The sequence below is a fragment of the Salvia splendens genome, chromosome 14 (genome assembly GCF_004379255.2).
Source record: "Salvia splendens isolate huo1 chromosome 14, SspV2, whole genome shotgun sequence".
Taxonomy (NCBI): domain Eukaryota; kingdom Viridiplantae; phylum Streptophyta; class Magnoliopsida; order Lamiales; family Lamiaceae; genus Salvia; species Salvia splendens.
Window position 1 is genome coordinate 749,932 of NC_056045.1, and position 24,637 is coordinate 774,568.

A 24,637-nucleotide genomic window follows, 5' to 3' on the forward strand; every position below is an offset into this window, starting at 1 on the left:
GCTCCAGCGGCTCGGCCTCACCCTCTCCGTTGTAAGTCGAAGCGGGTGAAACGGGTCCCACGGAGGCAAAGATAGCCTCCAGGTTCTCGTCCCGATCAGCTCGACAACTCCGGACTCGGTCTGCAGAAAGCAGGACCGAGGATGAAGCGAGCTCCTCAAGGAGCGGCAGATTCTGAAGCCGAGCTGCTATCTCTCGGCTGTACAGAGGCAGCACGACGTCGGCCCCCTGCTCGCCCTTATCGGCAATTAGCCTTACCAGGCTACCGACAAAGGCCGAGAACTGGCTGCTCAAAAAGAGTTTCTCCGTGTAAACACGGAGAGCCTCCCCTTGGGCAACCACGGCAGCAGCATCGCTCCGCTTCGTCTGCTCTCGCTGGATGACGAGCTGGTTTTTGGCAAACTGAGCTTCATCCTGGGCCGAAATCCTAGCAGCTCTGGCCTTCTCAAAGTTAGCCTCAGCCTGTTCGGCCCGATGACAAGCAGCCGCCAACTTCCTCTGCATCTCGGCATAGTCATTGGACGCTTTGGAGAGTTCGACGGCGACGAGCTTGGAGAGCATATCGTTCCTCTGAAAATGGATAAAGAAAAAAGTCAACAAAGGGGCCACAAAAAATACAGAAAAAAAAGCAAGGCCAGAAAATCAAGAAGAGAGTTCACCTCGGCGAAGTCCGTGGGCCATAAAAACGGCTCACAGATATGTTCCGAAGGAGGCGCCAAGACCACATCTTTCTCTGGCACTCTCGGGGGCTTCTGGGCCCTCCCCTTCCCCTTTGCCGAAGTCGACTCCGGCTTCTTCGGATCCGAAGAGGTTTTTTGCCTTTTCGGAGTCCTCTCGGCATCAGACGCCGAGCTGGTCGTTTTCGGCCTCTCCGGCTCCTTGGACTCCGAAGATTTTCGGGTAGCCTTACTCAGCATGTACACTGCCAAAAAGCAAGAAAGCAAAGTCAGGTTTTCTTCGTTAAAGCAGTAGAGCATAAAGATAAAGAGAAATCCTCACCCTCGGCCTCTTCGTCCGAAGACGAGATGTCGAACACGACGTCGCCCTTGACGAGCTCAGACTCCGGGTATTGTTTCCTAACTATGGGAATCTTGTTGAGCTCGCCATCGAGCTCGTCCAACGGTTCAGGCCGAGGGTGACGGATAACGGACTCCGGCCCTCTCCAGGGAAAACTAGGAGCCGCGGTCCTATCATAGTAGAAGAAGCGATTTTGCCACTTCGGCCACTTCGTTTTACAAAAGGCTCTAAAGGGCTGTAAAGGGATCAAGTAAAACCAAGACCCCTTCCTCTTAAATTGAAAGAATTTAAGGATCGCCTTCAAAGACAAATCCCTTCCTAACCTACGGAGTTCGGCAGCGAAGGCCGACAAGTGCCTCCAAGAGTTCGGAGTCACTTGGCCTAAAGGAAGCTGAAAAAAATCTAGTAAATCTATAAAGGCAGAAGGGAGGGGGAAACGAAGCCCGCATTCTAAGCAGGCCTCGTACACGGTGGCGTACCCCTTCGGCGGGGAGTCAGCCCTATGATCACCGTCAGGTACCACCGTCTTCCCCCCAGGAAAAAAGTATTTTTCGGGTAGGGATATCACAGTATCCTTACTCAAAATACTAGGGAAATACTCTACGGTCTTCTCCCCGGACTCTTTCCGGCCAGAAGACCCCTTATCCCCTTTCCTACCGCTACCCGACTCCGAAGAAGAAGAAGACATTTTTCTTACTTTTTGAAGATGAAGAAAGTCTGAAGAAGCTCTTGAAAGCGGAAGAAAATTTCTCGAAAAAGAGAGAGTATAGAAGACGCAACAGCAAAAGTGTTCAAATGAGGAAAAAGGAGCATACTTATCAGATTCGGGAAAGATTTCGAGATCGTTGCGCCGTTTCGAATCCCACCTTTTCAGGATTCAACGGCCGGATTTTACTGTCGCATTTAATGCAGGCACGCGCAAGGCACGTCCCCTGACGTCAGCCTCCCCCTTACCATTATCCAGAATGCCGAAGTGACTCACCTCGCCGAAGTGATTCACTTCGCTTTTCGGGGGGGGGGGTAGTGATGGGGTACGAACTAAACCCTAATGGCAAGCCCAATAACAGTGACGGCCCATCAGCCCAGAGCCCAAGAAAGAGTATCTGTTCGGCACCATAGAGTTCGGCACGACCAAAGAGTTCGGACTCAGCCTACAGCTCGGTAAAAGCCGACCAGTCAAGCTCTCCTCTCAGATCGGCAAGAGCTGATCGGTAAAGTCCAGCAGTTCGGTCTCAGCATTCGACCGAACTAGGAGTTAGTGGACTCATGAAAGGCCTCCACGACCTCCGCTATACCCACGATCTATTTAGTGGTACGAAGCAGTTATTGAGCAGTTATTGCTCACCCACGATCTTGTTAGTGGGGCTGCAAACCACGACCTTAGTTCAATGTATAAATAGAACTTAGATCAGATAGAAAAGGGTTAAGCTCTCTAGAGATAAAATAGCATATAGCAAGTCTGTGTTGTAAGCTGTAATCCCAGATCAAGCAATACAATCTTGCCCTCCCTTCTTCCCGTGGACGTAGATTTACTTCAGTAAATCGAACCACGTAAATTCTCTGTGTCATAATCTTCATTCTCTACCAGCATTTATTAACATCAATAATTCGCGGACTCATCAGCTACCCTTATTATCCCTTCACTTTTGTCACCGAATCATTAGTCACTTGTTAAAATGAGTGCATAAAAGAAGTGTGATGATCTATTATGAACAAAAGAATCTTATCATATTCTATTTCTATATTTTAGGATTATCAAATTCAAATTAAGGGTGTGAACTTCGAGGTAGCGTGTCACGCGGAGCGTTTTGTGCTTTTCCTAAAATAAATATACTTTTGATTAAAATTAAAGATATTACTCCATCTGTCCCATAATAGATGTCACACTTTCCTTTTTAGTTTGCCTTACGAAAGATGTCACATTTCCTTTTTTAGAAAAAGTTCTCTCTCACATTAATATAAATATACTATTTTCTCTCTCCATTTAATACACACAGCAATATCTCCCAAAATCACGTGTTATTTTCCAAGTGTGTCATCTATTATGGGACTAAATGAGTATTATAATTGATGCCTTATTATTTTTACATTTAAATGTGCAGCGTGGACTTATTTACACCAATCTTTTACTATAGATTCTAAAAAATTGTAAAGTAATAGATACACTGTCACGGTTACGTGTCGCAAACTAGATACATTTAAGAGTAAAGGCCAAAATCGGTCCTGAAAATATGTTCATTTTATCATTTTGGTCCTAAACTTTATCTTTTGAATTTTTTGGTCCTGTACATTTCAAATCGGATCACAATTGGTCCTCCGTTAACAATTCCGTTAATATTTAACGGTCAGCGATTTTAATTACAATTTTGACCAACTTAAACAATTTTTAATTATTTAATCATCAAAATTATTTTTTAAATAAAATCATAAATTATTTATTCCAATTGACACTTTCATCTCCTTCCTCCACTTTCATCAATGGTGTACATGGAATCGATCTTGCAGAAATGCATCTGCTTCCCTCAAATCCGGCAACTCCACGCCCACCTCCTCGTCACCGGCCTCTTCCACCTCCCCTACTCCCGCTCCAAGTTCATCGACTTCTGCGCCGAGAACAGTTGCGCAGCAGACATCAGCTTGGGGCCGTGGGGATACCAAACCGGTGAGAAATGGTCATTCAAAACCAATCAAGGGAATGACATCAACCAAATCATTGTAAAATGCAGTTTAATCATCGACTCCATCACATTCAAAGACACCCAAGATCACACCTCCAAATTCGGAATATGTTACACAGATCAACATCGATTTTCCGTCAGAATGTTACCGTGAACTTGGAGCGGGAGTAAGAGAGGTGGAAGAGGCTGGTGACGAGGAGGTGGGCGTGGAATTGCCGGATTTGAGGGAAGCAGATGCATTTCTGCAAGATCGATTCCACGTGCGCCATTGATGAAAGTGGAGGAAGAAGATGAAAGTGGCAAACTGGCAATTGAAATAAATAATTTATGATTTTATTTTAAACAATAATTTTGATTATAAAATAATTAAAAATTGTTTAAGTCGGTCAAAATTGTGATTAAAATCGTTGACCGTTAAATATTAACGGAATTGTTAACGGAGGACCAATTGTGATCCAATTTGAAATGTACAGGACCAAAAAATTCAAAAGATAAAGTTTATGATCAAAATGATAAAATGAGCATATGTTCATGACTAATTTTGGCATTTACTCTACATTTAATTAAAAAATCAAGTTACTGAAAGTGGAACAATATTTGAAGCTTCGTATTGTCAATTAAATGTTCATTCTATGCATAATTTGGCTAGGTTTTTCTTTTCAACCTTTTGTCAATTAATTGTTCATTCTATGAATAATTTGGCAAGGTTTCTTTTCAACCTTCTAACTTTAAATTGAAAATTTGGCATAGTTATTGGAAGATAACTATGCTTGTTGATGTCATATGTGAAAGCTGTAAATGTACTATGTTACTTATATACTCCATCTGTCCCAAGTGAGATGACCCTTCTTTAGGCTATACAAGATTTTATGCAGCTTTATTTTGTGTGTTAAGTGAATTAAGTAAAGTAAGAGAGAGAGAGAATAAATTAGAGATAAAAGGTGTTTCTATTTTTAGTAACGGGTCATCTTAATTGGGATAAACTAAAAAGAAAAGTGAGTCATCTTCAGTAGAATAGAGAATAGAGAGAGTACAAATAATGAATTATATGTTGACATAGTTAAGATGCTGACAAATCTAAATGCACTGTTTTTAGTTATAATTTACACTCAAATAAGTTTAATCCTATCACTGATTCGTCGATTTGTAAGGATCAGAGAACTTCATTAAGTACGCCATTTAGAGCCTATATCGGCCCATCAGTGTTGTAGTTTTAATACAACCTTGAATGACTAAAGTCCATTTTTGTTTTTAGATTCGTCATTCATTGCTAGCGATAACTACCCGCATTGCTTCTGCTTTTCGATGCTAACGACAACCTTTTTCATTGTGTACAATCATCCGAGTTTCATTTCCTAAATCTGTCATTATTCTGTACATTAGATCATTTAAATCTTTGATCTAATAATTAGACTAGAAACAGTTTGCCAACTTATTTGAATGTTAATATAATTCGGTGGGAATGATTGTCATTTTCAGGAATAGGTTGCATGTTACTCCAATAATTTTGGTGCTTTTTTGATACCACTAATGCCACCTTAATCATTTTTCTTACGATCTATCGTTTTTTCTTCCCTTCACTTTGTGATTACTTTTTAATTTTTTTTAGTTTTGAAGCATTCACTTTATGACTTGTATGAATCTTTACGTGGTACGATTCTTTGGATGCTTTAAGAATTAAAAACTCTATATTGATTGACATATAATCACTCGATGTGATGTTTTTTGTCGTTTATTGTCAAATAAATTGGATATGATTCATGATACAACTGAAGAAGAATTAAATATTCACAATGAGAACAACAATGCTCAATCTTCACATACTCTAATACACACGATTATTACACAAAAACACCAGACATAGCAACAACATTGTGTTTTAAGCTTAGTAACAATGAATTCAAGAACAAGACAATAACTTCTATGAGTGCGCTCATGTACCATGTACGTGCATCTTTTCAACCCACGTTCGATCGAGAAGGCAGTGAGAGAAGGGAATTATGACGAAATTTCAAACGACGGCGTCCACCCAAAACTGCCAAGTAGCTCGTACATCACATCATTGCACAATTCAAAGATGCTATTTGTTCTCCTTTCTCCATCTCGATCATATGTAATCCATGCCTCCACTCTCCCACATCTTCACCTTGCAGGGTCAAACCCATATTCGGGTCAAATTTGATATGTGTCTTCTATGCGCTGGTCAATCCCGTAACCAACACCAAAAACGCCAAGTTGCTCGGGTTTGACCGCCTAGTGAGGGTGCACGTACCAAGTGCACCTCTAGACACAAAGTTACCTTAATTGTTTTATTTAGCCATAATTAATAGTACTCCTCCCGTCCCTGAAATATTTTCACATTTTTCCATTTTCGCCCGTCCCACAAAATTTATCATATTTCACTTTTTACCATTTTGGTAATGGAGCTCACATTCCACTAACTTATTCTCACTCACATTTTATTATAAAACTAATACTTTATAAGTAGGACTCACATCCTACCAAATTTTCAACTCACTTTCTATCACATTTCTTAAAACCCTTGTCCGATCAAATTATGATAAAATTTGTGGGACTGAGGGAATAGTATTTATTCCAAACCGATACACGCCCATGAATCCTAATTTGGGCCAAATAAACCCAAAAGGGCCCATCAAGAATTAAATTTAAAATCCAAACATCCACTTCATAAACCCTAACCATAAAAACCAATTTCCACCCAATTATTCCCCTCTCCTCCCATCGCCGCCGCAGCTCTTCCCAGACTCCACCATGGTGGCCCCCGGAAAGAAGACGGTAGATCTTTTTCTTTCTATCTTCACGCATCATATACGCATCTGATAATATTTATAAATGTAATTATTCGAATTAATTTGTGGCGATGGATTTTGATTCGATCTACCAATGGAAAAATTGCAGAAGAAGACTCATGAGAGCATTAACAACAGGCTCGCTCTTGTGATGAAGAGTGGGAAGTACACTCTTGGCTACAAGACTGTGCTCAAGACTCTCAGGAGCTCCAAAGGTTTTAATTTGTGTTTGCTTTAGGGCTTAATTGTTTTCATTTTTTGTCAAATTTTTTGATGTTTGAAGAAGCTATTTTTTTATGAATTGGGGCTGAATTTATGACAGGAAAATTGATATTGATATCCAACAACTGTCCACCATTGAGGAAGTCTGAGATTGAGTACTATGCAATGCTTGCTAAAATTGGTGTTCATCATTACAGTGGGAGTGAGTTTCTTTCCCATTTTTAGTTTATTTTAGTTGGTTTTATTTATATATTTCAGGAAGTGTGATCTGTTGGATTCAAATGTATGTGAGTGGTTTTCAAGTTTTTTGTAGCTGCATTTGGAGATTTTCTTGATTATAGCTTTTGTTTTATGAATTGGCTGAAATGTTCTTGTCCATTGCTAGCTAAACATATAGGTTTTCAAGATATTTGTGTTGAATATTACTTTATTTTCTATTGGTTGAACCCATTTATTTAATTGATTCATAACTAACAATGTAGTACTAGTTAGTAAAGTGATTATATCTGAATTATACCACTTTGCTAGAGGTTATATGTGTATATTGTAGTTACGGCATGGCTGTAATGCTTGAAGTGCTATGTGCAATTGATTTTGGTTCCATTAGTTTCTTTCCTTACAGTACATTTGATTGTTTGATCATTTGCAATAGCATCTACAAGAGACGCAAACGGTTCACATAGAAGTGCTACATGCTATTGAACTCGGTTCCATAAGTTTCTTCCTCAATACCTTTAATTGTGTGATAATTTTTGCATTTGCATCTGAAAGAGATACACGGTATTCACATACAAGTGTGTGATCATTTAAGACATTATCTTTTCCCAAATGCTAGAAACTGATTACATGTTCTTTATATCTGATTTCGATTGAATGATAAGATGTTGAATGGCTGCTGAGTTCTTGCCTGCCTCAAGTTTTTTCGTTTTGCTTTTTCACCATTGTTGAGCATCATCCATCTTGTATTGATTTTTGAGTCATATGTATTGTTCATTCTTTGCTTACTACTTACCTATGGCCTTTTCTGCACAGACAATGTTGATCTTGGGACGGCATGTGGAAAGTACTTCCGTGTCTCATGCCTCAGCATAGTTGACCCAGGTAAAATTCTGATCATCTCACACCACTGCTCATTGATCAACTCCCTAGCACTAATTGAGCTTTGTGTTGAATGATGCAAGTAATGACCTCTCTGGATTTTTTGTTTTCAGGTGACTCGGACATCATAAAAAATTTGCCCGGAGATCATTGAGTCATTGGAACCACAGTCTTTTCTCTTGTTTGCTTGGGATCCTTCGATTTTTGAAATTTTGCACTGATTAGAAAATCGTGGTACTCGTACCTAGTTTTGTTGAGTTTTTACATGTTTGGTAATCCTGGATGACCTATATAAGAAATGACTGTTTCTCAACTTGATTGCTGAATGTGATTCTTTAAGTTTTTCGATTTGTTGAATCCTCGCTCTTGTGTAACAACCTGAGTTTCGTGGTTCTTGAATTTTTCTCTTTGAGAAATATATGAAACATATTGAAAAATGATTTATGAAGAAATTTTGTTAAATCAAACTATAGGTTGTAGCGTTTTTAGTTGATGTACTGCAGAGATTATTCGCTTATGTTGATTACGCATTTCATGCTCCGTTAAACTAACAAAATGAAATAAAATAAGAGAGTTTTAATGTCATTTTATTTTATTAACAAATCAAGGCCCATAAAAAAATCACGACATCTAGTATAAGAAAATTTGGGAAATGGTTTTCAATAAATCATACAATCTGTCACAATTTTGTAAACAAACTAGAGTGAAAAACAAGATTATGCAATGGCGAAAAGAAATAGAGAATCGATAATATTCTAAATGTCGAATATGCATAAATAAAATTTTATCCTACTGTAGTAAAATACTTATAAATAAAAATGGCACAAAATAATCCATATTATAAATACAATTACACACACTTCATAGTGAGAAGAGCTGCGGAGCTCCTCATAAACCCTAATTCCTCCGGTAATGGCGATTTTGGAAACAGATTCTTAGCTCAAGCTTCAATCGTTCCTCCAATGGCGGCAGCAATTCTTCGCCGCACTCTAATCTCCTTCTACTCCGGCAACAATTCCTCACTCCTGCTGAAATCTCATTTTTCCGCCTCCCCCTATTTCTCAACCACCGCCACAAATCCTCCGCTAGACCACCATACCGTCACCAAGTTCCTAATCGACGACCACCGCCTCTCCCCGGAGGCGGCGGCGCAGATCGCTTCCCGCAGCCGCATCAGGAACCAACAATCCGCCGATTCAATCATCCAATTCCTCAAAAACACCGGCTTCTCCGACGCTCAGTTAGAAAAAGTCCTAAAATCATCGCCGCAGCTCCTCTCCTCGCACCTCGACGCCACAATCAAGCCGAAATTCGAGATCCTCCACGGCCTTGGCTTCGCCCCCGCCGATATCCTCGACATCGTCGCGACCCAATCGCGCCTCCTCAACTACAGCGCGCCGCGGATCTCGTCCTCGATCGTGACGCTCAAGTCCGTGCTCGGATCCGCCGCATCCGCCGCGAGATTCCTCAAAACCACGGGGCTGTTCCTGAGGGACATGGAGAGCACTCTGCTCCCAAACGTCGAATCGCTGAAGAGCTGCGGCGTGTCGACGGATCAGATCACGACGCTGATGTGCCAGAATCCGAGATTCTTCCTCCACAAACCGGAGAACATGAGGAGATTCATCGAGAAAGCGGATCAATTAGGATCGGATCGGAAATCGGGGAGATTCATCCACGCGGTGAGGATCATCAGCTCGATGGCGAGCGAGACGTGGCGATTGAAGCTGGAGGCGTTCCGCGAGCTCGGATTCTCCGACGAGGACATCGCGAGGGCGTTCAGGAACTCGCCGAAGGTGTTTTCGACGTCGGCGGAGAAGATGAGGAGAGTGGCGGCGGCGGTGGAGGGGAGTGGGGGGTATGATCGGAGGAGCATTGTGGAGACGCCGAGTGTGTTCCTGTACAGCTTGGAGAAACGGATTTGGCCGCGGCTGAAGGTTTTGAGAGTGCTGGAAGAGGAGAAGAAGATGAGGAGAGAGAATTGGCCGAGTCTTGCAACCATAGTGGTCATGAAGGATGCCAAGTTTTCGCAGAAATTCGTGAGCCCTAATTTCGATCTTGTTGGGGGCTTTTTCGCAGAGATTTGAGAGCCCTCCCTGATTTGGGGATTTTTTTTGTAGAGATTTTGTGAACCCTTATTTATGGGGATTGGTTATGAGGTAAAGAAGGTGGAAATTGGGGATGATTTTGGTTTTGTATCCGATTTTAGGGTAGTGACGGCGGGGCTGGATTTGGTCGTCACCTCCCGATATGTCTTGTAGGAATCCAAACATGGTCGGCAAAAGATACACTCTATTCGAACTCATTCGACCCGTACACGTTAATACTATGATATTCACTTGTTGACAATATTGTTTTGAATTACAACTTTAAAAAGAGATATATTATTATGCTACATTGATTAAGATCTAACATGGCATCGAAATGTCAAATCGCCTATGTTGGGATGTCAGTGTCGTTTGAACTCCATAGTACTCCCTCCGTCCCGTGCTACTCGCACGTTTGCTTTTCGGCACGGAGATTAAGGAATGAGTGTATAGCAAAGTCAACAATTATAGCTGTAGGTGATAATTTTTACTAAAAATGAAAAGAGTGCAAATATAAGGTATGAATAGCTTGTTAAATTTAGAGGATTAAGGTCTGAAAATTTTGGCATTATAAACTTTTCAAATTCTTATGTTATAGTCATTCAATACTGCCGTATCTTCAAACTAAAATCATCTTTTATTCTTATTGAAATACGTGTTCTCATTTGAACCCTGCTAGTAATTTCAAAGTTAAACACATAATTAAAGATAATTAAAAAGCATAACTTGGCATTCACCAATTTAAAAAAAAATATATGAAGCTCATTAAAATAATATAATTAAATATAGGAACCACTTTTAATATTTAAAAAATAAGCTAAATAAGAGTCTAGATATATAAAACATTAAGATCAAACTTTTCAAAAATATATGAAACTCAAAATATTATAATTAAATATAAAGAAACACTTATTAAAAAATTAAGATAAATAAGAGCATAGAAATTAAACATTAAGATCAAACTTTCATTTTTGCAAACGAATAATAATAAAATATGTATATTTAACCATATTACATTAAATATTCCAAGAGAGATTGAACCTTTCCAAATTAGAAATTGTCCAAAATGATGGGGCCCAAGAAAATTACCTTTAAAATCAAGGGGCCCTTTGCAATTTCCCCAAGTCAAATATCGCCGGCAGGCAGTCCACCTCCATTTAGCCTACCACAGTTAAACCTATCTCTGTCACCTCTTCAATATCTGCATCTTCTTCTTGTAAATTACTAAGTCAATTACTGATTCATTTCCATTATTAAACAAAACAAGTTTCTACTCCTTTCATCTAATCAACTGTTCATATCCATAAAATCCCCAATCTTTTCAACCAAATTTCCAACTCAAAACCACACTTTTTAGCTGTACAATATTCTTCCACAGAAATCTTGCAAATTTCGATCTGTTTTTTCTTTGGATAAAATTATTGGGTGTTTGTGTTTCTTGATTTAAAAGGCTGGATTTTTTAAATTTCTGATCTGGGATCTCTGCTATTGTCTTGTTTTCTTGAATTTGAGGTATTTGTTGTTGTTGGGATGCAATAAAGGTGGAGTCTTTGGAGGTTTCTTGTAATTTTGGGGTTTGACTTCGATTTGAATTGTCGGTTGTGAGAATTTGAGGCAGTGATTTGTTTTTAATGGCTGTGCATGAATTGGTGGAGCTCAAGTTTAGGCTTGCTGATGGTAGTGACATTGGGCCAAGCAAGTACAATTCTAGTGTAACTGTGACTTCTCTCAAGGAAAAGATTATTGCTCAATGGCCTAAAGGTTTTGAATCATATGTTCACTTTGGTGTTGATTTCGTGTGATTTGATTTCCTTATGGTGTGCCTTTGCTTGAATTCTAGTTTCTGTTGTTCATTTCTAGGGTTTCTTGATTCTGCTTTTGGCATTTATAATGAAGAAATATGGGCAGAGAATTTGTGTGGAAACAACTCTTCTTGTTTTATTTGATGTTGGAAGCGAAGTATTTCTATGAGGTTTACGAGTTGATGTTTCTTAGCTGCGAACATCTCAAAAGGGACCATTTGAGTTCTTTCTTGAAATTTAAATATTTCAAAAGTAGTGTCATTTAGCAATCTGAGTATATGATTAGCTGATCATATATTAGCTCTAGTATGATGGATAGTGTTATGTCGTAACGTTGAGGATTGTTTGCTGCATAAAATTGGTAACTTAGACAACATTATGGGCAGAGAGTTAGTGTTGTAAAAACTCTTCTGATTTCCTATGATGTTGGAAGTGAATTTTTTATGAGGCTTATGAGTAAATGCTTCTTAGTTGCGGGCGTGTGCTAACATATCAAAAGGGATCATTTGAGTTCTTTTGTGAAATTTAAGTAGTTGAAAAAGTGTGTCATTTAGTAATCTGAGTATATGATTAGCTGATCATACATTTAGTCTAGTATGATGAATAGAGTTATACCATTGCCCAAAGATTGAAGTTTTTTGCTTCATAAATTTGGCATCTGAAACAACATCATGTCGTTGTAATATGACTTGTTTCTCAGCCTTTATAGAATGAAGAATAAGTAGATAACTTTTAGGTAGACTGCTCGAGATTTATTATCTATACAGAAATAAAACGTTCGACACCACATTTTAAATATTTGTGGATTAATCTTAGTTTGCATGTTTCATTGTGAGTTGCCTTTGCCAATCTGCTTGAGGTGAATTTGACAGGTTTACGACTCATCTTACAACCCCACGATTATCCTATAGGTGCTCGCACCTCTACTTAACTTCGAGTTCAAATAAATCTTAAACTGATACATATGGTTCTAACGGTTCTCATTTTCTTCCCTTATTTCCGTTCCTTTGCCTAAAAGAGAAGCATATCGATCGTCAGAAGTTATCTTAATTTTCCAATGGCGAGCTTCCTGGCTTGCTCTTCAGATGCAAAAAAAAAATTTATTGGATTATAATGATCATCAAAAAGGAATTGCTCTTCATTATAATTTCTTGATTGTGTACTTGTGTTTGAGTTTGATATCAGTTCCATATTCCATCGGTTGCTTGAATTTTCTATTTTGTGATGTTGTCATGTGTTTTTATCGCTTGATGATGACCTTGTATTCTCATAAAGACCTCTACTCCGCAGACAAAGAAAACGGACCCAAATCCATCAATGATATAAAGCTCATTAACGCGGGAAGGATTCTTGAAAACAACAGAACACTTGCTGAATCGCGACTTCCACTCAGTGAAGTCCCCGGAGGTGTCATCACAATGCTCGTTGTCGTGCGGCCCCCCCTTCCCGACAAAAATAGTGGTAAATATCTAGACTACCTCTATACAGTCATGATTTCTTATCCAGGCTGATATTTTCAGTGAGTTAAATTATCAATGTCAACATAGCCTTGATTCCTTGAAGGTTGATAATGTTTTCATAATTGCAAGAAACTATGGAATCACACATAATTCTCTCTCTCTGGACTTAAAACTGTTTGAATTACCATGTGCTGTTTTCACTGTTGATGCTTCTTTTTCACTGTCACGAGCATTCAACACAAGCTCGTTGCCTATTCTAAACATGCTATTACAACAGGTAAATTGCAGGAAAATTCTCAGAAGAAAGGTGGGTGTCTTTGTACCATATTGTAACAGATGGAGCTGCTCCAAGCGCCTCGTCTCATATGTTTGTACTACAGGTTCTTGATTGCATTTACAACTTTACACATGTTAATAGAGTAAAAAAAATGTGATGACATCATAGAGTTTTATTCTTGTGCTCGATAAATGGAAGAAAGATTGTTGAGAGACGATGCAGGAGAGCATAGCCAAGTCTCGAGTCTCGGAGAAGTTGCCTGAGGAGCACATTCCAAGGCAAGTCTTGTTTGTGGTTGGTTAAATTGCACTGTGAATTGTATTGTGTATGTATAATGAAATTTGTTTTGTATATGTTGTTACAACTTGAAAATGAAGTTGAATTTGTTCAAATTGAATCTTGTTTTTACATTATAGGAGTAGTTTTTACTGAGTTTGAGTTGGAATGTAGAAATATGAATTAGTCGTTTCTATACATAGTTAATTATAACATTTAAAAGGGCAAAAGAAGTTTAAAAGGTACTAATTTCATAAATTATAACAACTACAAAACATCTATGCATAGGCAGCCACTGCAATGGCCTATCTACACCGCGCTCTCGGCAGCTGACAGCATCGGGGCATCGACTTCTTCAGCTTCATTTGCACCGACAGGCACCCAGGAGAAAACAGCATGAGAATCGAAGCAAGACATCGTGCCTACAAAGGATAAGGATGGTCCCTCGCGCTATCGGACGATGGCTGGTCCAACAGCACTAGCCTCTTGCGTGTCTTGATCGTCTCCGGTGTTGAAGATCGCGTTTTCGTTTTTCATCTTTTCCAGCTGCAGCGAGAAAAGGCAAAAGATGTCATATCGAGACGAAACTCATAGACCTAAACGTATAAAACCTCAGCTTGTTTTCAAGAAAACGAGTACCTCTTCGTGCAAATGCTCAATGCTGGATCTCAATCCTTGCGCTCCCAAATGCTCGTCGTTAGCATCTGAAGTCTCCCCGTTGATCTGTACGTGTGGAGCAGCATCCTGAAAAATCACAACATCGCTAATGAACTACACGAAATACAGATTTTATGACAAATTTGAAACCGGCACCAAAATTATACCCGAAATGTTTGTAGATTCCTGGTTGAAGATTTCAGATCCTCCAACTGTCCCTTCATCGAGGCGAGTTCATCGACCATACGAGATTTTTGAGCCTCGAATTCCTGCAATGAAGCAGCGAGCTTTTCGTTTTCCTTCTTGCAGCATTCTAGGCTCAGTAGTACACATTCCATTTCGGCCTTTGTTCTGTCGTAAGCGTTGCTCTTTTCGCGCTTTTCTATAATCACCGAGAGCAGTTCCGCTTCCAGTGCTGAGAGTCTAGTCGAGAGCTCTTCGTTCCTCTTCAAGCTAACAGCCTCGGATTTCTTCGATCTCATCGATTGCATCTTGTAGCCTCAAAAGCATCTCATCCCCATCCTTTTTCGACATTGAGAGCTGCTGATTCAGTTCTTCATTTCTCGTTTCGTTCTCGATCTTAGGCTTTCGAGACTCCCCAACAAGCTATCTCTTTCTCGTCTCCAGTTAGCTTCACCTGCACGACTAAGACTCAGCATCGACTCCATATCGTGAAACCTTTCCTGAAGATCTCTCAGATGCGCCTCCGAGGATGCAAGTCTCTGCAATTCCTCCAAAACAGTTTGAAAAATAAACAAGTTGAACATCTGCAGCAAGTGCGTAATCCTGCATATCTGACAACTGGCGTTCGAGACTAGCTTGACACGAGCTGTTTTTCTCGAGTTCTTCCACTCTACGGGAAAGTTTCGATTTATCCAACTCAAGACGGGCTCGAGGTACTTCTGTAGCTTATCCACTGCGATCGAGTAATTAAGACGGGTGCAGCTTCTGTACTTGACGCCCTTCTCTCGAGCCCCTCGTTAACAGCTTCCAAACCTCGCCTCTCGTCTAGAAATCGAAGCATCTGCTGATTCGTCTCTTCACGAAGAGATTCCGCGTTGGTTTTGTAGAGCCAATGCATAAACAAATATATGTATTAATCAGTAATCGATCTTGGAAACGTCTAATGTTCATCCATACGAAGAATGAGTAGAGGCACCAAAACTGAAAATAGAGCAGAAGAGCCTCGTCATGAAACTGGAGGCGGAAGACAACTTTCACTTTCGTCTTCTCAAGCGAATGTGAAAGCCAAGAACAAAACAAACAACAACTTCATTGTTTCTAACTCAAGAACCAATCAAAATCTTGAGAAATTGGATTCTGGATTGAGAATGTATGTATCTACCACATTGGCATCAATCAAGCAATATATCCAATTATTCATCACTATTTAATGCAAGCTGCAGCACATTTCAGAAAGAATCATACAAATTTTATCCAAATCATATTAATATAGCAATTTTGAAGCACAAATTAAGCTAAAAGTAGGAAAACGCCTTTTGTGGAACATACATAATTATCTTCTTAATTAAACCTTAGTCCATTCATTTACATAAAAGAATGAAACTTTAAACAAAGTCCCCTAATATTTATGACTTGAAACCCCACAACAACTCCTCAAGAAAAAATCCATCAAGAAACTCACTTCAAACATAAAGGCAGAATCTTGGAAATTGCATAATAAATTCAGAATAAGAAACTTTAATTGCTCCCAAAAAGTCGAACAACAAGAGAAAAACAGAAGCAATAATGCCATTTCCCCATTTACTCTCTTCACATAATTTTTTTTTTCTATGTGTACGGATTATAATCACAAAAAATCACCCACTTCTCTTACAAAACGAAAATGGACAGTAACATTGTACACTTAAAAGAGCTAGAAAATCAAATTTCTCTACCATTTATAATCATGGAAATGATAAAAACTCAACACCCTATGATGTGATGTGGGTTTATCTACCTGATCATGGATCTGAGGTCGGCAGGGCAGCTTCTGGTGCATGAAAAGGTAGAAGTATAATGGAAGAATAAACGCACGAGGTGAATTAAATAACACTTGGGCATGGATGCATGCACACGAGGGGAGCGTGAAGAATATCAGCACGTGGCGTGAAGAATAGTTTGTTATGCAAATTCACAGCTATATAAGCTGATTTCCTTTCAGTTGTAATGCTCATGTTTGGGAATTAATGCAAGCTGCTTCTTCTTTCTCACTTTTATCTCCATCTCATAGTTCTATACGTGTTGGTGCAATTCCGGTCGCCGTTCCGATCATCGGCGACCCGATTCCGTACCAGCTTCAAATGTATGTGAAAAATTAAAAGAGGGAATCTTAAAAACTTGGTAAAATTTTGAAAAAAGAAGAAATGATATCTTTGTGGAGAAGTGATGTTTCCGAACAGCATCAAGCAGATTGTGGCGGAGGGCTAAAAATTGAATCTTGAAAAGGTTTTGAATTCGGAATGCTGGAAATTTTACAAGTGTATAAATTTTACTCTTTTTATTAAATTTTTTTTTTGCCTTATCCATATCTCTGGTTGATGAAGATGAAAAGGATGGAATTACTGTGAAAAGGAGGGAAATTTATTCGAAGGAGTAAATAGTTTCCGGATTTTTTGTCAGAATTTATTTATCGAAAATAACCCCATATAAAACTTACTACTATGTCCGATCATATTAAAATATTGTTTTATATATAAAAAAATATTTGAAATATAGTTTTATAATTTTAACGAATCTAAACCAAACAACAATAAATCAATTTCTTAGCCGTTTCCCCTTTCAATACACCAATAATGTAGGTGTGAAAATGACAAATACAACTGAAAATAGTTGCAAAAAAAAAACCAAAACAATTTGTTTAGTGGGAACTCAATACAAATCTTATTTACCCCTCTTACTAACTTATGAAATACTCCCTCCGTCCGCCATAGGGAGTCCCATTTATGGGCGACACGGGTTTTAAGAAATGTTAAGAAAAGTGGGTGGAAAAAGTTAGTGGAATAGGGGTCCCGCTTGTATATATTAGTTTTAAATGAAATGTGAGTGGAATGAGTTAGTGGAAGGTGGGACCCTATTACCATTTATGGTAAAAGTGAACCGGGACTCCTATTCGTGGACGGACTAAAATGGAAAAACGGGACTCTTATTCGCGGACGGAGGGAGTATCATTCTAATTCAGGTTCCCTTATTTGACTTTTACTCTAGATAAAAGAGAGAGAATTGCCATTAATTCAATCCCGTTTTAATTAATTGTAGCATTAAATTTAAAGATTTTGCCACTCTAGACAACCAACCATATCTTGGACATCATTTGAATTATGCTATGTTGCTCTGCTTTTGTTTTGTTGAATTGTTGCTTTGTAGTTTTGATTTCAGTCTAGGGGTGTCGAAACGGGTACCCGCGGGTACCTGTACCCGGAGAACCGGGTACCCGTACCCGTTTGTAGCCAAAATCTTTATCCCGTTACCCGACCCGCACAATGACGGGTACCCGCCTTGTCGGGTATGAGTATCCCGTACCCGACAGGGGGGTACCCGTACCCGACCCGTTTAAAATATATTCATCACGTTGGCACATAGGTTACGTGTTATAATTCTAAAACTCATCCCCAAATACTTGCCACCTAAATCTATATTTTAATGCATAAAGAGGTTGCATGAAAGAGTATGCAATATTTTGTAAACACAGAACAAAATATTGTTTTAGTTTTAATAATTTCCAACGCAGTTTCTTAGGAATTGGGGAAGCAATCTGGAAGTTATTGACTTGAGCCCTTACCTTCTTCGCGGCAGGGGTCGGCGGCTGATGCGGGTGGTGGCGGGTGGCGGCGGGTGCGGGTGTGAAGAACAGACAATTTAGGGTAATGGACAAAAGACTTCAGAGTTAATCTTAAAATGTGTATTAATTAAAATTACGGTAATAGACAAAAGACTTAAATGGATATTAATTAAAAAATTTAATACAATATTTATATTTAAACGAGTATATAAGCGGGTACCTGAAACTCAATACCCGTACCCGAACCCGTTCCCGCTTATGTCGGGTAGCGGGTACCCGAAACCCGACGGGTAACGGGTCGGGTGTGAGGGTACCCAATACCCGCTACCCGTTTCGACACCCCTAGATTTCACTACTTTTTGAAATTATTTACATTTTTTAGTTTTGTCTCAATGTGAAATTAGGATAAATCAAAAGCGAATCAATCGTTTAATATTAATTATAGGTGAAGTCACAACATTATATAAGAATGTATTAATTAAATACAGTATATATATATAAAAAACTGTTACATTACATGGAGCTCATAAATATCCCCAATCTATAGAAAAATAAAACCACAAAGAGTACTTATAACAAATCCAAAAAATAAAAAAACTTGTAGTACTAACTTCAAAATCAGGTCTTAATTAATTTAGAAGAATCTGCAGAAGCTGTGTTGGGGTGAACTTTCTTGAAACTGAACAAGGAAAAGCAGCCACTCCCCCTTTGATTTTCTTCATTTGATTTGAGCTTTGAAGCTTCCATTTTCTTCATCTTCTCCTTGTGAAGCTTCCTCATCATGTAGGCTTCCACTAGCCCAGAATTGGCTGTCGACATATTTGTTGATTAAGAAGAAGTGTGTTTGTGTAGTTCTTTTTATTGGAAGAAAGTTGAAGTATTTATAGATTTTTGAGGGCGTGGGGAGCAAGCTAAATTAGGTTTGATTTGTTTTTTTTTTTCTTTTTTGAATTGGATTCTTTTTAATAAGATTAAGGTCAACACTGACGTCTTGGAGAAGGAGTATGAGGTCAACACTGACGTCTTGTGGCCGTTCTTGAATTTTCTTGAATCTTGAGATTAATTACGGATTCCTTCTGTCACTTATTAAAATTCTACTTTTAGTTTGATAAATATTTTAAAAATATGAAAGAAAGTGAATTATAAAAATTAATAGACTATGCAATCTATTTTTATAAATTTGTTTCATTTGAAATTGAATTATAAAAATTAATAGACTATGAAAACTATTTTTATAAATTTGTTTTATAACAAAATGTGAGTAGTAAAAATAATTGAACGTGAAGCCTTTACTATTATTTATAATAAAAATGAATATTATTAACTACTACCCCTCATTCTCCAAAGAATATGCACTTTGAGTTCGACATGAGTTTTAATGTAAAATTGGTAAAATAAAATAGATGTAAAGAGAAAAAATAATTAAAGTATTGTTAGTAGAGAATGAGTCTCACCTTATTGGAGTGAAATTTTTTTCCAAAATTAGAAAGTGCATATTCTTGTGGGACGGGTAAAAAAAGAAATAGTACATATTCTTGTGGGACGGATGGAGTATTAATGAAGGACCGATGAAAATTACACAAATAGACTCTTAATGAATACGAATGGGGTGAAAATCCAGCGTGATGAGCAATGCTGAAATCATAAATTTTTATAAGTCGATACAGAAATTTAAATACTCAATAGTAATATTAAAATATTTAATTTTATATTGAATATCATCCTTACAATTTTTATAAGACGCTATATGATAGTAACCGTTTTCGATGAAATGTCATGCTTTAAAATCGTAATTAATACTCTCATTTTGGTGATTTGCAGCAGCGATTAAGATAAACGACGTGTCCATGAATAAAATTATGCCAAATACTTATATCAAAACAAATAAATCATGATTTGAAAAGGCAAAATATAAGTACCAATCCACCAGTGGAACTGTATCTTCTTACATTATTGATTATTTCTCACAAGTAACCCTTTCCATGTTTAGATGATCAAAAACTCTCGAGTTTGCCGACCACGTATGCGCCCATCGCCTCGAGAGGGACGCCATTTACACGTTCGTGCTCGACTCCAGGCGAGCGAAAGAAGGAAAGACAAGAATGGAGATGCTAGTTGTTGAGTCCCCAATCATAAGGTTGGTAGATCACTTTGAGTTGAGTGTTCGAAAGCACGTCAAGCAACGCTTGAGAGTCGCCTGGCTCCATGTAGTTTACGGCATGCTTGAGTACCTCCACCTCGTTCTTCCCAAAATCTACGCTATACCTAAAAAGATGACAAAGTCGAACCTCATGAATAAGGGTATTGGATCGGTCAGACTTTTCTTGACCCGTCAGACGATCTCACACAAGACAGAGATTAAGAGGGGGCATACCACTTCAGTATCTTGCTAGGATATGCAACATTGGTGACCAAATCAACGTATAGTCCTCCGTTTCTGAGGAAACTACAAGCAGCTTCGACCAGCTCTTTGTCGATGTTTCCTGGGGAGTAGCATCGGAGGGGTGGCCCTGATCGGGTGCCAGAAACCAGTGCAAAATGAACGAGAGGCTCTACATACAGAAGAGCTACCTGAGAAAGAGAGGAAACAAGTAAATAAAAGAAAACATCAATTCATTGTCATTCATGAAGTAATAGGACCTTTAATCGCTTATCTTTCACTCCGAATGGCTTGGTGAGATTGTACGGTGGTCTTTGGTTACCCCTCAAAATGCCGTTGTAGATAGCTGAGAGAGAGTATGCTGATCCACCAATAACGTATTTGAAGTCTCCGAGGAACTTTCTTCTGTCAAGTGCTCCGGTGGGAGGGCCGAGCACCAGTATGGCGTGAATGGCCATCGTGTTGTAAAGATTGATGAAGAAGGATAGCTTCTCCTCTCGAGGAACCTCGTGCAACTCCACGCGCTGAAGCTCTTCAACTATCCTCAAGTACCTACAACAGAGCAGCACTAAAACTTAGCCTAATGCAAACTCTCTGTTTTCATAATAGATAGTTAGCATTTTAAACAGACCTCGCGAACTCTTCACTCCCATGGATGCTCGTGTAATCAACACTCTTTCCATCTTCGGAAGTATAAGCTTCTAATATGGCAGATAGCAAAAGCCTAAGCCTCGAGGAGATATCTGTGATGGGTTTTGGTTTCACTTCAGTGATGCCTCGTGGGATATTTTGGCACCGGGAGATGACAGGATCGTCATCCAAGAAACGGTACAAGTGGTTTCCGTCTTCAAATATGTTTTCACTACGTTATAGTAAGAAAAAGATACTAGCAAAGTAAGAAAGCCGATTGTATACAACAAATAAACGAAGGATTGTTGAGACTCACTGAGCAACGTGCTGGAAGAAGAGTTTGTCTGCAAGCTTACGGCCGAACTCAACAGCCTATTAGAAACAGTTAAAACAATCAGAACAGACAAAAGAGAGTATTTATAACTTTGAAAGTGAGAACAATATTGCTTCTTACTTCTGCCCTTTCCAAATACTGATCTTCCGACAAGAAATCTACCACATCCTTGCCTTGGAAACAGTCCGTGTACCTGCGCATTTTATGGAACCGATCCTTTATGGATATCAAACCTTTCATTTTCCGAGCAATAAGAGCAAGCTCGTCAATAGCTCCACCACTCGATTGGTCATCTTCACCGGATAGAGGTGGCAATGGGGCTTCACACGAGGGTTCTTCACTGAAAACATACTCCATCTTCTCTTCAAGTTTACCGGAATCCTCTAACTTCTTCAGCTCACTCGGCCCACCAATCAAGATGTCGTTAAAAAAAACTTTAGGAACAGCTGAAGATCCAACAATCTTTTCTAGCTCTAGCTTTCTTGACGGGTAAACGTCAATATTGATCTCAACGTACTTGAGCCCTTTCGTCCGCAGATACCTCCTTGCTTCTGTGCAATCCTGGCATCCTAACCTCGTGTAAAAGATAATTCTACCTTTCATGGAAACCGGCTTCGTTAACTCTTCAACAGAATCCTCTTTTCCGGACTTGTTTTCTCTGCCAATAAGGCTAAGAGGGTTCCATCCGGATCCCTCGGGTGATTTTAGGGGGACCTTTTGCCCTACACTCTCTGGCAATGAATCTTTACCCTCCTTACTTAGATCGTCATCAGCAACATCCAACCCATCATTGCTTTTACCAGAGAGACGACGGAAAACAGTAGACATTGCGCCTATGCTCTTCTGCTTCACAAATTGCGAGAGAGCAACAGCTTTGTCGGGCCAAGCAGGCCCATGTGTTTCAGAGTTATTATCCGAGGACCTTGAAGATAAGCTCCTTTTACCTTCCATACCCGGAACCTCAGTCCCATCAAACACGGGCTCCTCTTCCTCCTCGTATAGAACATCCTCCGGGTTCTTCTTAGCCACCTCTGAATGATCAGCAATGCCTCCTTCTTCCAAGTTTCCTGATATTTTCTGCCCCGCTATTTCACCACTTTGTTCTTTTATATCATCCAGCTCCTTTTCCTGTGCACAATCCAAGTCTCGCGATTATCGACCTCGACCATACCACAATGAGCCTATTAAAATCCTTTCTTACTAATACTTACTTTACCCAAGTTGAGCGCTTGAATGTCAGGCGTGTCTTCCTTCACTGAGGCGACAGGGCTATCCACACTCACCGATGTGTCCTCGTGAGAAACTGGATGGGCGGTGCTTTTCTTCTCATCAAAGCTTTCCTTCTCCATCATGCAAGAAAAACTGCTGGAACAACATTTTCGAGCAGATTTCAGTATCACGAGCTGTAACAACAAGTTCCCAAACAGAATGGATAAAAGTAGCTGTATCTTATTCGTTACTCGATTCATTAAAAAAAAGAATCACTCCTCCATCGAGATAAGCATCAACACTTGAGCCTCGAATTCGTCATTATGATGTGAAACAGCTAATGCACATATTCAAATCTGGTTTAATACTTATTAATTCGAAAGCAACCACTCCTCTAGATGAAACTATACATGAATCTATAATCGACACCATCGACACATCAACCAAGAATCAACCCTGAACCCCGGATTCGTCATCATGATGTGAAACAGTCCATTTAGGCAACTTAACACATTGATAGTTTGATATGGTTCAACTGAGTCAACTGTAGTAATAATTTATTCCTAATTTTGCCCTAATTTTAACACAAACAATTTGCTCCAATTCCAATCAAATGAAACAAATCATCAACATGAGATGAAGTATAACCATCTATATCAAATCAACATCAGAAACATGTATTAACCAGCATGAGCTTAATAAACTGTTGCAAATCATTCTAATTCAATCGAAATCACCACAAAAATTCACACAATGAAAACAAAAAAAAGGCATAATCACTCACAAATCAATCAATCAATCAATAAGCCTAAAACGCCACTTATAGCATAACACAACGCATTAGAATCTTCCATAACATCAAAAGCAGTTGCAAACCCACCAAATCCCACAATCAAATAAGTGATTAGAAACAATATATCATGGGAAATTAATCAACTCTTGGAAAAGGGAGAGAAATGAATTGCTTACAGATCTCTGAGGTGAAAGATTCAATCACCAATCTCTGAAGCTATGTAGCCAAAAAGATGAATTCTTGACTGGTGAAAAAATGATGCGATTCAATGAAGATATTTGTGTGATTTTGAAGAAGAAAAGATGAAGACTGAAGTTGAAACCGACCTGTTTTGACGAATCAGACCATTCACGGGGGAAGCGGGAAGCTCATCTTGTACAAGGTTTATGCTTTTGCACATCAGTCCTTTAAACTACCGATAATGTCAATTTCAACCACAATATTGTGCTCTAACTCGAAAATTTAATTTCTTCGGCAACCATGAAAACGTCAAAATTTTAGTGTCTCTCGCAACTTTATACTTCAATAAAAAATTCTACGAATATTGGATTTCTTCACAATTATCTATGGCAAAACATTTTGGTAAAATTGTAATGATATAATGTTGTTTAATTGAAAAGCATAAATAATTGTACTAATATATAACATTTAGTAGGCAGTAGAATATTTTCAATGTGATATTATTTCAAACAAAAATTCTAATCATTATTCTTTTCACTGATTTTAAAGACACAAGACAAATATATAAATTTGAGTAGACTGAATGGTTTTTCCTTTTCCAACTATTTGCCCACTTTTCTTAAGTTGTAATTTTTTATTGTTATAGTAGTAGTAGTGCTCCATCCCATACATGGAAAAGGTATGTGAAGGTTGAAAATATTTTATTTGTTTGGTAGATAACCAAATCTCTTGACAAGGTGAATATAACAGCATTATATGTTTATTAAATAGCCAAATAGGGATTTGGTTACGTTACTATTGGTATAATTGATCATATTATTGCATTTAATGACTTTGCTTTGAGTAATCTTTTATTTATTTTATAATCCATATTTTTGATATGGGATGCAACAAGAGCAGCTTATAATGTCAAACTGAAATCATATAATTATCTTTTCCTCCTTATGT

General features: G+C 38.7%; 4 protein-coding genes across 6 annotated transcripts; 3 read left to right on the plus strand and 1 right to left on the minus strand.

Annotated features, from left to right (window-relative positions):
• Window positions 1-6,359: 6,359 nt before the first annotated feature.
• LOC121763284 (60S ribosomal protein L30-like) lies at window positions 6,360-8,180 on the plus strand. The gene is made up of 5 exons (XM_042159277.1): window positions 6,360-6,489; window positions 6,613-6,718; window positions 6,826-6,927; window positions 7,758-7,826; window positions 7,937-8,180. Exons 1-5 carry the CDS (start codon window positions 6,466-6,468, stop codon window positions 7,975-7,977), a joined length of 342 nt encoding a protein of 113 aa, XP_042015211.1. The 5' UTR covers window positions 6,360-6,465; the 3' UTR covers window positions 7,978-8,180.
• Window positions 8,181-8,516: 336 nt separating this feature from the next.
• Window positions 8,517-10,172, plus strand: LOC121765949. The gene has a single exon (XM_042162247.1). It carries the CDS (start codon window positions 8,642-8,644, stop codon window positions 9,908-9,910), a length of 1,269 nt encoding a protein of 422 aa, XP_042018181.1. The 5' UTR covers window positions 8,517-8,641; the 3' UTR covers window positions 9,911-10,172.
• An 888-nt stretch (window positions 10,173-11,060) lies between these two features.
• Window positions 11,061-13,841, plus strand: LOC121765639 (membrane-anchored ubiquitin-fold protein 6-like). Its single transcript, XM_042161841.1, has 3 exons — window positions 11,061-11,671; window positions 13,003-13,173; window positions 13,450-13,841. Exons 1-3 carry the CDS (start codon window positions 11,542-11,544, stop codon window positions 13,503-13,505), a joined length of 357 nt encoding a protein of 118 aa, XP_042017775.1. The 5' UTR covers window positions 11,061-11,541; the 3' UTR covers window positions 13,506-13,841.
• Window positions 13,842-20,036: 6,195 nt separating this feature from the next.
• Window positions 20,037-23,917, minus strand: LOC121765371. Of its 3 annotated transcripts, none has more exons than XM_042161497.1 (9): window positions 23,836-23,917; window positions 23,686-23,753; window positions 22,719-22,869; window positions 21,628-22,635; window positions 21,490-21,545; window positions 21,175-21,405; window positions 20,804-21,095; window positions 20,538-20,734; window positions 20,037-20,428 (listed from the first exon to the last, which is right to left on the minus strand). In XM_042161497.1, exons 3-9 carry the CDS (start codon window positions 22,857-22,859, stop codon window positions 20,275-20,277), a joined length of 2,079 nt encoding a protein of 692 aa, XP_042017431.1. In that variant the 5' UTR covers window positions 22,860-22,869; window positions 23,686-23,753; window positions 23,836-23,917; the 3' UTR covers window positions 20,037-20,274. The 3 variants fall into 3 exon arrangements, with proteins under 3 accessions (XP_042017431.1, XP_042017430.1, XP_042017429.1); XM_042161496.1 differs by having other exon boundaries at window positions 22,719-22,872; window positions 23,836-23,913; XM_042161495.1 differs by having other exon boundaries at window positions 23,686-23,858.
• Between the last annotated feature and the right edge of the window lie 720 nt (window positions 23,918-24,637).